At 47.7% G+C, this 16,994-nt stretch overlaps 1 protein-coding gene across 1 annotated transcript in view; it reads right to left on the bottom strand.

Moving 5' to 3' along the window:
- Positions 1-16,994, bottom strand: part of LOC147106123 (voltage-dependent L-type calcium channel subunit alpha-1C-like) — a 531,473-nt gene that overhangs the window by 17,069 nt on the left and 497,410 nt on the right. Inside the window, exons 38-39 of the mRNA XM_086008919.1 lie at positions 10,008-10,142; positions 6,486-6,838 (exon numbers count right to left, since the gene is read on the bottom strand). Of these exons, the coding sequence (XP_085865045.1) occupies positions 6,486-6,838; positions 10,008-10,142 (488 nt within the window). The remainder of the gene's footprint in view (positions 1-6,485; positions 6,839-10,007; positions 10,143-16,994) is intronic.

Genomic DNA, 16,994 nt, shown 5'->3' with positions numbered 1-16,994 from the left:
TAGAAATTCAGTATTGCCACGTTTGGGGTGCTACAGCCGGGCGTTCGCTAAATTTAGCGACCGGCGCAACTTAGCGCCACCTTCGCCGAAATTGAGTTGCACCGCCCCAAGAGGTTGCTGCTGCGCTAAAGCAGGCGGTGCATGACTATCATAAGGCGCTAAGCCAGCGAGCCGAGGCGCTACCACCGAGGGCGGGCGCAGCGCAGGTGCGGCGAGTTGCTGCTTGAAGGCAGACACGCTGGCGCCGGTCAGCTCTTAAAGGGGGAGGCTCGATTTGTTTTGCTGCCACGCCCTGCACACTGCAGCCCTGAATCAAGGCCTGAACATAGCTGCTTCAACACTTCAATGCCCAGGACGATGGAGAAGGCTAGGGAGCGAGCGCAGCACTTCAGCGAGGGTACCCTGAAGCTACTGGTTGGCGCAGTGGAGCGCAGGCGACCTGTCCTCTTCCCTGATAGTGGCAGGAGGCCGCTGCCCAGCGAGTATCGAAAAACCTGCAGGGAGGTGGCAAACAGGGTGACCTCCAACAGCATGGTTGCCAGGACTCCAGTGCAATGCAGAAAAAAGCTCAACGACCTCACTCGGGTTGTCAGGGTGAGTATCCTTTCCAGTATTCTCTTCATCCCTGCATGTGCACCTCACTTTATGGCCAAAGGGACCTGAAAGCCCCAATGCCCAACCCTCATCCAACAGCTATGGGACTCTCATGAAAATCACTTGCACATTCAGCACTTTACACACTGTCAGGGCTATTCCACCATGGGAGGCTGTGCAGGCAAGATCAGGGCTTGACACTGTCAGGGCTATTCCACCATGGGAGGCAGTGCAGGCAAGATCAGGGCTTGACAGTGTACTTAGAGGCCGTCCTTTCTCTTGCAGGGCAAGCTGGCCCACAATCGCAGGCAGCAGCGACGGATCGGGGGAGGCCATCCTGACCTGAAAGAGCTCACCGACCTGGAGCAGCGAGTGGAGCGGATTATGGGAGGCCAGCAGATTGGCCCCGTTGCCAGTGGAGATGCCGACCCCGTTCTGGACAGCAATGGTATGGTCATCACCTTTTTGACCTCTCTCTTTCCACTTGTGCCTCACACCAGCATCCTTTGCCACTCTCGAACCAATGCAGTGCATTGCCGCACTCATGCCTCCCTCGCTGCCACCCTGTCCTCACTCTAAAGCAACTGTTGTGCCTCCCTGCTTTCAGATGCTGATTCGCCAGGTGAGGAGGCGGGCCCTCAAGCTGGCACTGTGTCTGATTCAGATTTCGAGGAGGAGGAAGAGGAAGCCGGCCCATCAGTGCCACCCTCAGCCGAGGCAGCCCATGGCCATGATGGGGACACGTCTTCCCTGGAGGGGAGCAGGGGGAAAGGGTCTGATGAGGGTGAAGCTCCGGGGCCCAGCGGGCTGCAGCGACGCGGGAGGGGTGGGGAAGCTCGGTGGCCTTCTCCCCGGAGGGTGAGTGTAGCCTCTAGTCCTGCTACGGTGAGCACAGAGGAGGTGCGGCTCTTTGGTGAAATGGGCGCCCAGGCTGAGCGCAAGCACACTGAGCTCATGGCTGCAGTGGCAAGGATGCCGGACTCCATAGAGTCGCTGGCAAGGAGTGTTCAGGAATTCGGGGCAGCACAGGCCAGGAGTCTGCAGGACTTTGTGGCATCACAGGCAGCTTCCAGCCAAGTGCTCAGTCATGCCGTGCATTCACTGGCTGGTCTGATGCAGACACAGATCAGGGCCACACGGGCACTAACTGCTGCCACCCTCGCTGGATCGGCCAGGCATCACCGGGGCCCTCGCCGCACCACAGCAGCCCAGCAGTCTGTGCTTCAGCAGATTGCTGCGCATGCTTCAGTGCTGGCCCGTGCGAGTGCCAGTGTATCAGCCGACCAGGGGAGTGCCTGTGCTCTGCCAGGTTGGCAGCATTCCTGCAGCCAACACTGTCACTCCTCCACTGCAGCTGCCACCACCCGTAGGACAGACTGCTGCCGCCCAAGCAGAGTTGGAGCAGTTAGCAGCCGGGCCCTCCAGGCCCAGAGCTGGTCCAGGCCGTCCCCCAAGGGCATCTGCCGTCTCACCATCTGACCCTCAGCAGCCTTCCCCCAGCCTTGCTGCAGCCACTGGGGTCCCATTGAGGAGCTGCTGCAGGGCGGGAAGGGGCCACTCGTGGAAGCGAGGCGGATCACCCTCGCAGGCGAAAAAGTAGAAGGTGTGGCAAAATGGTTTTTTTCATATGAAGGCCGACAATGTTGTGTTTGTTTTTTAAATGAAGGCCAAGGATCATGGTCATTTTTGTTTAACTTTTTTTCATTTTCTCAAGGTTGTGAGAGCCACTTATGTGTCTAACTGTTTTTTGGGGTTTCTCAGAATTTGTTTGTCATGCGGGAAGGGTACAGAGTTTGTAAAATAAAAATTTTTCTTTATTCAGATTGTCCATTATGCACTTTGAACTATTTGTTGCCTTGACCGGCTGAGGGTTTGTGGAGCGGCTACATTCATGTTCTTTCATTGGCACAAGCCATTCCGAGAGGGGGCCTAGAACTGAGTTGCAATAATCCGCCGACGGACGGCCCTTGCACTTTGTGCTTCCCTCCCGTCTTGGTGCTCCTCCTCCTCCTCCGGTGGTCCTCCAATGTCTGCTGGCAGTGGCTGAGTCCTGAGGATAGCCACGTTGTGCAGCACACTACAACAAAATGGGAGACTCGCTCAGGCGAGTACTGTAGGGCTCCTCTGGAATGGTCCAGACAGCGGAACCGTTGCTTGAGCACACCGATTGTGTGCTCAATGATGTTCCTGGTAGCTTGATGGCTGTCATTGTATCGTTCTTCAGCAGGGGTGCTGGGCGCACGGAGCGGGGTCATCAGCCAGGTGCACAAAGGATACCCCTTGTCCCCGAGAAGCCAGCCTCCTGGGTGAGCCGGGGCTTCGAAAATGTCTGCCACAGAAGTCTGGCACAGGATGAAGGCATCATGGCTGTTGCCTGGAAAGTGGGCATTGACAGCTAGTATGAGCTGTCACACACCAACTGGACATTGAGCGAATGGTAGCCCTTCCGGTTGCGGTAATCCTCGGCATTCTGTAGAGGTGCCCGCAAAGCCACATGCGTGCAGTCAATGCTGCCCTGGACCATGGGGAAGCCTGCTATTCTTGCAAATCCCATTGCACGCTCTTGCTGCTTGTCCAGGGTCATGGGGAAGGAGATGTACTGACGTCTCCTTCTGAAGAGGGCATTCGTCACCTGGCGGATGCAGCAATGTACCACGAACTGGGAGATATTGGCAATGTCGCCAGTAGCGGATTGGAAGGAGCCGGTGGCATAGAAGTTGAGAGCCACCGTCACCTTCACTGCCACCGACAGAGACATCCTGCTCCTCAGCTGTGGCTGCAGATCTCTCTGAAGCAGGTGGCAGATCTCAGTGACCACCTCCCTTCTGAATCGCAGCCTCCGAACACACTGCTCCTCAGATATGTTGAGATATGAGAACTGCTGGCGGTATACCCTGGGTGGGTAAGGCCTGTGCCGACGCCTGTAGGCCCTTCTCCGTCTGGCCATGACTGGCACTCTGTCTCGGCGTCTCTAAGCCTTTTGAATGCAATGCAGAAAGCCAACGTTTCCACCCATTGCAGCCCCCATTATATGTGGCGACTCAAGGCTATGGCACTGAAAGTTAAATCCAACTGCAAAGCTCTGGCCTGAAGCCAGAAGTACCCGTGCGAGCGCTGAGTCAAAGCAGAAAGCTCTCTCCCTTTGTCTCTCTCCAAATATCTCTCTCTCACACAGAAGGAGTGGAACAAAATGGCTGCCACAAATAATGCAGGAAGAGTCTCCTTTAAATAGCGCCTCCCGTGCCCCGCAGCGACTGGGAACCGTTCCCCTCAACCAGTCGCTGGGGGCGCCAGGCGCACAGAAGGGGGGCGTCACTGAAGTTCCGGTTCGGGGCGCACCAAGGGCGTTGCACCATGAAATGACGTCAGGATTTGCGTGCGCAGCTGAGCGGGCACTGCGGTTTTGCGCCGCCGCTAAATCTTGACTGAAGTTCGCGAGAGGCACAGATTGCGCCGCGCCTGGGCGCTAGCCGCTTCGCGCCCCACTTCTCCTCCTAAGGCACTAGCGGCTGGTGCTAACAACTGAATTTCTAGGCCTATGAGCCCTAGTTCCAGACTCCAGCCAGGGGAAACAATCTCATTATCTATCCTGTCAATCCCCCTCAGAATCTTATGTTTCAATGACTTCTCATTCTTCTAAACTCAGAGAGTATAGGCCCAAATCTACTCAATCTCTCCTCATAGGTCAACCTTCTCATCCCAAGAATCAATCTAGTGAACCTTCATTGCACCACCTCCAAGGCAAGTATATCCTTTCTTAGATAAGGAGACCAAAACTGTGCACAGTACTCCAGGCATGCCGCTTGCTGACTTCCCGACCAAAATGCCTAAGAAATCAGCAGGATGCGACTGCCTAGCATTTTCTGTTTTTGTCATCATCAGACTGTGCAACAGCTTAATATTTAAATAGATCAGCAGGAGGCCTCTGTTGGGACCTCAGTGTACAATCCCTGGCTCCAGGTAAGTGCTCCGGGAGGGGAATCCGGTCGGAGGAAGGGGGAGGATAGCCAGGCTGGGGAGGCTCAAGGTTTACTTGTGGAGCTCCTGTTCATCTTGGCCCCACAAGGAAGCTAAAAATTGACTTTGCTGGGCCCTGGTTACTGTTCCCAGCAGCTTTTGCCTGGCGGGTAGCTAGCATTGCTCCACCATTCAGGCCTCAGATTAAAATGGCAGATTAGACCTCGGTGACATCGATCTGCCAGCTTGGGGAGGGTGTCTTTACTGCTTGCAATTTAAAATTGAGTTGGCCAGATCAGAACGGGAAAAGAGTGGGCCAGTCCTCGCTCCATTTTAACTGCTGACCCCCCCACCCCCAACCCCCTATCTGGTTTCTGTCATGCAGGGGAGTTAAAGTCGAGCAATCTGTGTTTGGACCCCAGATTTGCCTGTCTTGTGAGCTTTCCACCCTTCGAATGGAGAGCTCTGCTGATTTACAGTGAGGCTGTTAGATGTTAGAGTACTTCCACTTGGTGATGGAGAGGAAGAGGGGGAATGACCTAATTTATTCAACTAACTGCCTCCTATAAGCCAATATGGAACTCAAGCCCCAGATTGATCTGCTGCCCTGAGTGAAGGAGGATATTGTGGTGATAGGAAAGAGAAGGAAGAAGATGACAAAGTAAATAATTATGCTTTAAAATATTTTAAGCAGTAAAACGAAGAACAAAAAGGTCTAACTTCCAGTTTTCCTCTGCAAGTCTCCCATTAGTGAGTTGATCATCTTAAAGCCTGGTCCTCTTAATGAGGTGCACAATAGGGATAAAGCCCAGATGGAGTAACTGAGGGGAATTGGAGGGTAAGTCAAATCACACAACTCTCACACGCTTCTTAGTATTTGGTACAAGGAGGCATTGGTTGAAGCTTAGATATAAATGACCTTTCTCCTCTGCTTGTCAGGCAATTATGTTGAACCAGAAGAGGGGGAATCTGAAGAGTTCCTAAAAAAAATTTAGCTAATAAAATAAATACACTTATTATTCAACTAGAGCAAGAAGAATATAACAAAGGATAAAACAACTGTAAGGGTACATACCGTACCAGTGTTTCATAATACCGTGTCCTGGTTCATAAGTGAGCACGAAAACAGATAAGAAAAATGACTTAGATATTATTTTATATACACATGACAGCTCTTGGAAAACAAAAAACTGTAATAAATGAAAGAACCATGAAATGATGAAGGGTTGGGCCTCGCATTGTAGTACACTGTCTGCTGTGGTTGAGCAGTGCTACACTTGTAGAGCCTGTTACTGTGGGGCTTATACTAATGCTGTCTGTTGAATTGGGGTTCACATTGTACTCACACTGTTTGTTGTGGTGGGGTTTGCACTACTTACATTGCTTAAAGGAGGCTCATACTGTACTTATAATGTATGTGGTGGGCACACAGTACTTGTATAGGCTAAATTCAGCTAGGCTGTGCACCTAACACAGATCCTCACTAGACAGGAGTGCAGGTCAGAGATAGGGCTATTACAATAATACTCAATTCTCCAATCTGCACTCCTGTCTAGCAAAACTCTTGTATTGCAGCTCACTCTAATTACCTGGTGCACTCAGTGCATGTTGTCATGGGCTCATCTGAACTTATTGCCTGTTGTGTTGGGGGTCATGCAATACTCATACTGCCTGTACTTGTACGGCTCACACCATAAGCATACTGCGTGTTGTAGTGGGTGTATACTGCAGTCGCATTGTCTATTCTAGTGGGGCTCACACTATACACACACTGCTTGTTGTAGTGGGCTCACGCTGTACTCATGCCTTTTCCTTATCATAATCCTGTTTTATATCAAAAATATTAATATAATAAACAGACTTGAAACTGAAATGACAGTGAATTACATTAGCAGAGAAACATCATCATATACGTTGCAATATTACAAACTTACCTTTTGGGATTGATCTTCCATGTTGTGGCTTGCAATAAAAGCGATGAAGTCAGAGAATTGCTATGACCATCCACTGTGCTGACGGTGCTTTGGTAATTGACTGGACTTGGGAATCTGGATATTGCAGTGTTGTTGGCGTTGTTAATGTTGGCGTTTGATCCAGAGGAGGAATAGCTGCTTGGAGTGAAAGTTGAATCAACCAGTTTCTCATGGGATGGTGACTCTACTTCAACTTGAGAGGTTCCTGATTTATTGAGGTGCAAAGGACGCTGGGTGGTGAAAGTTTGTGGGAAGGAGCCTCTACCATCACTTGGATAATAGCCAACATGGTTACCAAATAAGCCACCAGCCCTCTGTGGGAAGAAAACATGCTCATTCAAACTTTCAATATTATACAGTATACACAGATCCTCTAACAATTAACCTACATTTTTCACTATAAGGTCGTCATTTCAGCTGCCAAGTGCCATAGCAAGTTTGAGGAATGAGTTGTGCCACAGCGTGGAAGGACTTGGATTTGGATTTCTGACTCCTTACATAATCACTTCTCAATATTTGCCAAAGTACTAAGTAGATGCAGAGCAGAGTTTTGACAGTTCTGCAGAACAGGGAGGATAAGTAAACTGAATAATCTGATACAACACTGGAACAGGTCTGAGAACTGATTCCCTCCTGCACTGTCAGCCATGGAACAGTGCAAAGGGTAGGAGGATACCCAGGAAGAAGGAATACAAGAAAGTATGGTTGGGAAAAGGCCATTCAACCCATGAAGCCTCTTCCTTCCACAAAAATGCCTCCCTACTTGCCAAAGCCAAATCCTGCAAAACTCTAGAATATTTATGTAGCCGAACAGCTGACATTATACATCCTAGATCAGTTGTTTTACTTGGCATAATATTTTCATTTTCAAAACACCTTAGGAACCATCATGTTTCACATAATATTTTATTATTCCTCTCTGCAGTTGTCATTGTAACACAGAATCCTGTTCCTTGCTACATATTCATTTAACTTCCTCAATCAGTATTTTTCTAGCCCAATAAGGAAAGAAGCATTGTTTGATTTAGTTCTGGGAAATGAAGTGGAGCAAATAATTGATGCGTGAGTTGGAGAACAATTGGGAAATAACGACCACAACTTAGTTAGGTTCAATGTAAGAATAGAAAATAATAATGATGAATCAAAGGTAAGAGTAGAAAAAAGGCAACGTTCAGTATGATAAGAAGGGATCTTGCCCAAATTAACTGGGCAGAAAAAATTAGCACACAGTTTGATGCATCAACAGTGGGAAATCTTCAAATATGGGATGGATAGAGTACAATATTGCTAAATGGTAAAAGTGGGTACTTCAAAGAATTGAATTCCATGGATAAATATATTAAAAACTAAAACTTAAAAGGGACGCATGAGATAAAATTAGGAAGAATATAGAAAGTGTAATGAGAAGGTGAAAAGGGAGATTAGAAGAGCTTTTATAAAATATTTTTAAAAAGTAAAGGAATAGTTCAAGAGCAGGTAGTAATACTCAAGGATAAAAGAGGGGGTCTAGTTGTGGACGATGAAGGTAAGACAGAGATATTAAATAAATATTTTTGCTTTTTTTTAAACAAATGATGGTGGAAGCCAGCATATAGGTGCAGTAGAGGAGGATATGGAGCAATTGTTAAAGATGACTGTCCCAGATTATAATTTACTGCTATTCTTAAATATAGACACCACATGGGCCTTTCTCCAGTCCATGGGAATAATTCAAAATTTCTCTCTCTCTCTCTCTTCTCTTAGGCAGACCCTCGGAACCGAGGATGACTTGCTTCCACATTAAAAATGAGTTCTCAGGTGACTGATGAGTCCAATGCGGGACCGACAGTCTCGGTCACAGGTGGGGCAGACGGTGGTTGAAGGGGCGGGTGGGTGGGGTGCTTGGGCTGCCTGCGCTTGGCTTCTGTTTGCTCTCGGCGAAGAGACTCGAGTTGTTTGGCGCCTTCCCGGATGCTTCTCCTCCACTTTGTGCAGTCTTAGGCCAGGGATTCTCAGGTGTCGGTGGGGATGTTACACTTTTTCAAGGAGGCTTTGAGGGTGTCCTTGAAGCATTTCCTCTGCCCACCTGGGGCTCTCTTGCCGTGCCGGAGCTCCGAGTAGAGCGCTTGTTTTGGGAGTCTCGTATCGGGCATGCGGACAAATGTGACCCGTCCATCGGAACTGATCGAGCGTGGTCAAAGCTTCGATGCTGGGGATGTTGGCCTGAGCAAGAACACTGACATTGGTGCGCCTATCCTGCCAATGGATTTGCAGGATCTTGCGGAGGCAGCGTTGGTGGTACCTCTCCAGTGCTTTGAGGTGCCTGCTGTACATTGTCCATGTCTCTGAGGCATACAGCAGGGCGGGTATCACTGCTGCTCTGTAGACCATGAGCTTAGTGCCGGGTTTGAGGTCCTGGTCTTCAAACACTCTCTTCCTCAGGCGACCGAAGGCTGCACTGGCACACTGAAGGCAGCGTTGGACTTCATCGTCGACGTCTGCCCTTGTTGACAGTAGGCTCCCGAGGTATGGAAAGTGGTCCACGTTGTCCAAGGCCTTGTCGTGGATTTTGATAATCGGGGGCCAGTACTGTGTGGCGGGGGCAGGTTGGTAGAGGACCTTTGTCTTACAGATGTTTAGTGTAAGGCCCATGCTCTCGTACGCTTCGGTGAAGGTGTTGACGATGGTTTGGAGTTCGACCTCCGAGCGAGCGCAGACGCAAGCATCGTCGCATACTGTAATTCGACGACAGAGGATTGGACGACCTTGGATCTGGACTGGAGGCAACGGAGGTTGAACAGTTTCCCGTTTGTTCTGTAAATTATCTCCACTCCAGTGGGGAGCTTACTGAGGGTGAGATGGAGCATTGCAGCAAGGAAGATCGAGACGAACGTTGGTGCGATGACACAGCCTTGCTTGACCCCGGTTCGTATGTGAATTGGGTCTGTGGTGGAACTGTTGTTCAGGATCACAGCTTGCATGTTGTCGTGAAGCAGGCGGAGGATGGTGACAAACTTTTGAGGGCATTCAAAATTTCAAAGAGCTGTTAAATAGATGAGACTTTGCTCACTTAACATAACCCCATTTCTATTTGTACTCTACGGTGAATATAATTAGGCCCAGAAGCCTAAACTACCTTAAGAGCCCTAATTATAGCCAGGACTATTTCTACATTGACATCCACAGATTCAATTCCAGTTGCACCTCTATCTATCAGCACTGGGAACTCAGCACAAATGCAAAGTAACGATTTAACACATCAGTGATATCTTCAAGGTTCCACCCAAATCCACCCTGTTGAATCTCTCAAAGGTGCTATACATTATATTATGTGCAAAATACTGGCTGAATGTTATGTAAACAATGTCATAATATCAGAAATGAGTGTAAGGAAAATAGGCTGCTAAGTTGATAAAACCACATGATACTGACCTATACAGGATTTAAGGGGAAAAGTTTAAATCCCTCCATGATTTTTTAGCGATTACCTAATGTGAAACCTACCCTGAAAATGTCATCTTCAGACGCAGCTGAAGCGGCCTCTTTCATTGCTTTTTCCAGTTCTTCTTCTGCTGTCAGGTCCCCAGATATGGCGCGACGAATCTCAGGGCCAATGTCATGCAAAGTACGTAGACCAGCCTAAAAAGGGAAAAGAAAAAGTTCTAAAAGTTTCTTTTTAAAGTGTGAACATTTTCCATTACATATTATTCTACAGGTATTGGGGGGAATTTTAATCCCCCGCCTGGCGAAAACCAGGCAGGGAAGCAGTTAAAATGGAATGGGAAGCTTACCCACTGGCTTCCCGCCATGATCTGGCCAACTGCAATTGCAGGCGGCAAGGACACTCGCCTCTGGCGGAATCCTTCTTTAAATATGCAGATCAGGCTCCGATGACGTTAATGAGACCTGACTGCAAAATTAAACTGAGGCCCGAGCAGGAAGCAGTGGTAGCGTCCCCTCCGGGCCAAAGCTGTTGGGAAGTGGATCTAGGACCAGACGAGGTCCAGAGAGGTATGTTTTTTTAAAAATGTTTTGTTGTGGGCCAGTAGGAGCAGGAGTGTACAGATGCATATAACAGTACTCTACCACTGTGACCCACCCATCATAGAATGGTTACAGCACAGAAGGAGGCCATTCGGCCCGTCGAACCCGTGCTGGCTCTCTGCAACAGCAATTCAGCTAGTCCCACTCCCCCGCCCTTTCCATGTAGCCCTGCAAAATTTTTTCCCTCAGGTACTTATCCAATTCCCTTTTGAAAGCCATGATTGAGTCTGCCTCCACCACCTTTTCAGGCAGTGCATTCCAGATCCTAACCACTGGCTGCGTAAAACAGTTTTTCCTCATGTCATGCCTTTCAGTTGAACTTTATGACATGTTCTCTGATTGGATTCTGGGCAGATTTCAAAGATGAACATGCTGGGAACTGTACATGTGTAGGTCCATAACCAGTTCAGTCATTTTAAAACCTCTATTTGATGTTCATCAAACTTCAGAGACATTGTACTTTCAGAAATTAATTACCAAAAATCAAAAGAAAACATAATCCCCCTGAAATTCTTCTCTATCATGGGACAGTAGAGGGGCTGCAAGTTGCGGTGGAACCCATTTCTGCCTGGTTTCCACACTTGGATAGCTGCACTTTAAATTCTGATGGTACCGACGCAGTCTGGAGAGGTGTCTCGGGGGTTCCTGGCCCCCTCAAAAATCCTGACAAAATAGGCCAGCAATGAAGCCAGTGGTAAATGTGTGTGGTACTGAGCCACACATGGGCCCCACCAAAAAGAAATCAAATGTTAATAGATCCCATAGGATCTATTAACAGCAAATTACGGCAAATGCATCAAATATCATATTTTTGTCATTTGCATACATTTACAATTTTAGGGGTAGGCATATTGTACATCCCCTGTTACAACCAGTGTGAAATCCTGGCAGTGACAGGGACAAACGGGGAGTCGGTGGAATGGCTCCTGAAGAAGATTTTGTTTTCGTCTGCCCAAGATGCACCTAGGGGTGTTTAACATGAACAGAAAATCTAGGTTTTTGTTTCAAACATGTGGGAATTGAGTTTCAAGAATATTTAGTGATGCAAAAATTTAGGTGAATGAACATTTTCTCAGGGAGTATACTGGTCCATAATGATTGTGATTTGAGGCCACTTTGGACCCACCAACCCATCTGCAACTGTTCTGATAGCAGTTCCAATCATTAAAAATAAACAACTACCTCTTTCCAGTGCCCAATTCTGAGTCATAGAGATTAGCTTGGAATGATTATTCCACACTGACATCATGAATACAGTGTACTGTCAAGAATTCTAAAGACCTTTAATTTTGTGCATATGTTCCCTAATCAGAATTGCAGTACTCCTCTCAGGTAATAAAAGGGTCAGAAATTGGCCTTTCTCTATCAGATGTTGACTGATCTGCACATTTCCAGTATTTTTTGTAATTATTTTAAAGAATGGAATGTCTGGATTATCCATAACTAAAGCCTTCTAACATGTGTGGTATTTCAAGCTGTTCAGAGTGAATTTGAAATCTGCACCAACTTCAAAGCAAAAATCAAAAATATTTCTTCGCAGCAATAATACTGAGGATCGGAGGATTGTGGTCGGCCTCATCATCATCGTTGGTTGGGGGTCGAGGGGGGGGGGATCTCCGATCGCGGGGGGGGTGGGGGGTGGGCTAGGTAGGGACCCTGGATCCAGGAGGTAGGTATAAAACCACTTACCTCCTGGATGCAGCAGTCCCCATCTCGGTTTAACTGCCGGGTTTCATTTATTGTGTGAAATCCGTCCACAGGCAGTTAAACACAAAATGGAGGGGGAAAAAGAGGATTCCAGTCTCATAACACTATTTAAATTGAGGTAATGCCCCTTGGGAGCGGGTTGGTCGCCCGCCCCCATCATGCTTCCTGCAAAACCGGAAGTGGGCGGGTTGGAGGCAGGATCAGATCGGGAATCGCATTTTTAACACTTTAACTGCCCCCATGCTCCAAACCCACCCATTTTTCTAGGGGAAAATTCCGGCCACTGAATTTGCACAGAATTCTGGGGTTCCTGCTCTGCCACTGGAAGTAATAATAATAATAATAATCAACTTTTATTGTCATTGTTAGTGCACAAGTGCAGTACAACGAAATGTAGGCTTGCGGCTCCCGAGAGTGTACATTTAGATTAAGACATTTAAACATTCAACATACATTTGGCTTGTAATACATTAACATAAACATAACCATAATAAAGTGCATTGGCAGATGTGCAGGCTTTAGAGTTTATTTGTGGAGTTCAGTAGGATGACAGCCCTGGGGAAGAAGCTGTTCCTAAATCTGGTCGTACGGGTGCGAATGCATATGTAGTGTCTCCCAGATGGCAGGAGGGCGAACAGACTGTGGCTGAGGTGGGTAGGGTCTTTGATGATGGTTCGTGACCTCCGTAAACAGCGTTTCTGATATATGTGCGCTATGGTCGGTAGCCGGGTGCCGGTAATGCGTTGGGCAGTTTTGACTACCCTCTGCAGGGCTTTCCGGTCATAGTAGCTACAGCTGCCATACCATACTGTGATACAGTTCGTCAGGATGCTCTCTATTGTGCAGCGGTAAAAGTTAGAGAGGATCAGGGGTGGCAGGTTACATCCCTTCAGCCTCCTTAGGAAATATAGGCGTTGCTGGGCCTTCTTCACCAGAGAGGAGGTATTGAGGGACCAGGAGAGGTCTTCCGTGATGTGGACTCCGAGGAACTTAAAGCTGTCCACCCTTTCCACCACAGCCCCATTGATGTGAATGGGGGTGTGACTTCCGCCTTTAGACTTCCTGAAGTCCACAATGATTTCTTTGGTTTTCTTGATGTTAAGGGCCAGGTTGTTATCGGCGCACCACTTCACGAGATTGGTGAGGTGGGGCTGGATTTCCAGCTGCCACTGGAGTTCATCCCATTTCAAATCATGGAGACAGGGCCATTTAAATAGTCTGGATCAGTGGCCTGTGCCCTTAAAGTCACAACAGTGGCACCCACCCTAATGCGTTTGCAGTCGTCAGCATGGCACCCGAGTGCTTTGATATGGGGACCCTGAGGCCCATGAGGGTTGAAGAAATTAGGCCACATTATTTTTTGAAATGGTCCTAAGGGAGCAAAAGGGCAACATTTTAAAGGTAATCGAGCCCTTTGAGAAATTGGACAGACATGAACAGAGCTTTGGTAGGAGACCATATGGATGTGCACATTGCCTAGCCATGTCACATATGTAAGGCAATGACAAATGATTCACCAGAATGTTCAAGAGCAGAGTTTCAGAGGTGCATAATATAGTCAAATTAGAAGAGCTTTCAAGAAACATATTTCAGGTTACATTGCCAAGCTGGAGTTCAGAGCAACCTTTACATGAAACGAGAAAAGTGTTGTGGCCAAGGAAAAGGGAGATGACACAAAGGAGCGATTGATGCAAAGCTTTTTGTGGTAACTGGAAAAATATTTGGAATGCAGATGCCATGGAAGTTGAATGAAATTGTATTTCAATATATAATTGGAAACCTTAAAACACATTCTATAAGAAATATCTGAATGCAGCAACATAATTAAAACAAACTGCTATATAGATTAGTGCAACGTGAACATTGAAAATATTTAAATGTAACTGTATAACAAGAGCTGCTAGGTAGATAATGAAAGAAAAAGAAAAAAATGCATTTAAAAACTGTTAATCTCTACCATCTTCCAGTTCTGATGAAAGGTCATCAATCGGAAACGTTGGCCGTGAATTTGCCGGCGCTCAGAGGGCGGGTTTGGAGGCGGTCTGGTGTCAAAATAGCAAAGATTGACAGCGGGTAGGAAACACGCTGTCAACCCGCCTCCACGCGAGTCTCCCAGGTGTTGGGTCTGTCAGCGGAGAACTGAACCGACACCAAGCAGCAGGGGATACAATTGAGCTCATTAAATGGCTTGTTAAGAGCCAATTTAATACTATTTTGAGGCTTCCTTCTCATTTTACGTTTTCCCCCACAGGTTACCCGCTGCTCGGGGAACATGCCAGCTCAACCTGCCGTGATTTGAGTCTGCCCTGATGTTTGATAAGCTGACAGCTGCAGAAGTGGTATAAAGGATGCCATGTTGCAGATGGACTGTTTCAGAGCGCACCAAATGTTGGCTACTGCATTTGTAATACATAGAGATTTCTTTAGCTTGCAAGCGTTTAGAGCCAACTGTATGTCCAGTGCTACCTCATTGGAACAACCTCCTTCACCATTGTCAGAGCGCTTCTGTCATCTCACCTGCAGCTGACATTTATTGCAGCTACATCAGTGTCCTTGAAAAAATCATACCGTGGTCCTCTGAATCCTCCACGAACAGCCCCAACACCAACATCACCAGGCACACCATCATCACCAATAACATCACCAACCTTCTCCGCCATCACCTGATGCTGCACAGGACACAGGGCATCAATCCCTGACAACATTGCTGGCCGGGAGGCCAATGATGGCATCACCATGGCCAGATTTACTTCACTTGACGCTGTTAACCCTGGCTACCACATGTGCCAGGTTGACACCATCCTACACCAGCAGCGTGAAGCATCCCTTTAATGTCCAAGCCATTCCATGCACACTCGTCACTATGGGCGGGGGTGGTGGGCGCGGGGAGTTCTGCTTGAACATTCACTGGAACTCAGTAAGACATTTCTCAAGGTGTGCTCAGATCTATCCAAAATGAGGCAGTGTTGGAAAAATAGATTTCACTATGACAACACATTACCAGAAACTTCACATGGACATTGGCTAAACCTCTCAAGTGCCTACCCTTGTGTGGTGTTAGTTGGTATGCTTGCAGTAGGATGAGGGCGAGTGTGAGGGGTGGCTAGTGAGATGGGGAAGTGATAAAGTAGATAGGGTTGGATGGAGGTGCAAGGTAAGTTAGTGTGAGTAAGGATGTGCAGGAGAAGGGTATGGAAGGCAGAGTGATAGGGATGTGTTGAGTGGCACAGCAGGGTGAGTTTGAGTGTGGCTTTGCAGTAACGTTTTGTGATCCACTGAGATCATTGAAAGGTTGGCGCCACTGCAGCCAGCGACTTCTGACGACATCCCTGCTTTTGCCCTCCTGTGCAGTGTCCAACCAGGCTGCGTTGGTGTCCTGGGGAGGTCTCCTCCGCCCTTGGAAGGGAAGATAACCTCTCTGCGTGATGTGACTCCCTCCAAAAGCATATGGAGGGATTCATTTGAGAGCCTGGGTGCAAGCATCCACCTTTGTACAGTGCTTGTCAGTGTTTGCAGCACTTCAATGCTGTCTAACACTGACAGAACAACTGTTAAACTCAATGTGGTCATGGTCCCTTCAAGGAAACCAGCTGATGAATCATCAAATGACATCATCAAACCCACTTCCTGTTAATTGGCCGGGAAGCCCGCAGGGCGGGCTTAACAAGGCCAATCAAGGGAAAATCCCTTTGACAGAGCGGCTGCAGCCAGGATCGTGACTGGAACCCGGAAACCACCCACCATCCCGACACCTATGATCAAATCACGGCCATTCACTCTGTTTCTCTCGCCACAGATGCTTCCTGACCTGCTGAGTGTTTTCCAGCATTTTCTGATTTTATTTCAGATTTCCAGAATCCACAGTATTTTGCTTTTGCATTTATATAGTGCCTGATCAGATATCATAATGTGAAAATCATATACAATGACACTTATGTACATTGCTTTTATTTCTAGATATGACATCTTGCTCTCTGAGTTTTGGGAGGAATTCTACATGTTCATCCTTAGGATGGAATGGCACATCAGCCACAATGTCCCCAGATGATGCTCCAACATTTCTCCCCAAGTTGGTCTTCAATTGACTTTGGAGGGCGGAACAATGACATTCTGGAATTGGTATGGAGGATTCATATGGGTAAATTCACTGATCTCAGCCTCTTAATGGTTAACGGCAATGGAGAATTGGCACTACAGTGTTGTAATCCTATTTCCAACATGTGCTCCCTGTGGAAGCACAAGATCAATGAATTTACACTATGGGGTCTTCCAAATGAATGCCTTATATTGACCAAAGGGACTGCAAGCTGTGACAATTAGGCTCCATGATACTGCAAAATATTTCACCATGTACCCAAGTCCATGCAGATGTGGTTGAACCCACATTTGCATAGTGCCCACAAGTGCCAAGTTATCCCTTCTGTATGCTTTAGAACTTTATGGGGGAGATGAAGGCACTACACCTGTGAACTCTGCCTGTTGTGTCCCTATAATGTCAATTGTGGCTCAGTTGGTAGCACGCTCGCTTCTGAGCCAGAAGGTTGTGAGTTGAAGTCCCACTCCAGAGACTTGAGCACAGAAATCTAGGCTGACACTCCAGTGCAGTACTGAGGGATTGCTGCACTGTCAGAGGTGCCATCTTTCAGCTGAGACGTTAAACTGAGGTTCCATCTGCCCTCTCAGGTAGATGTAAAAGATCCCATGGCACTATTTCGAAGAAGAGCAGGGGAGCTCTCCCCG

The sequence above is a fragment of the Somniosus microcephalus genome, chromosome 16 (assembly GCF_052327205.1).
Source record: "Somniosus microcephalus isolate GS21.2 chromosome 16, FLI_Smic_1.0, whole genome shotgun sequence".
In the NCBI taxonomy this organism is placed as follows: domain Eukaryota; kingdom Metazoa; phylum Chordata; class Chondrichthyes; order Squaliformes; family Somniosidae; genus Somniosus; species Somniosus microcephalus.
The sequence above is the reverse complement of the archived record's forward strand: the minus strand, read 5'-3'. Positions and strand labels throughout refer to the sequence as shown.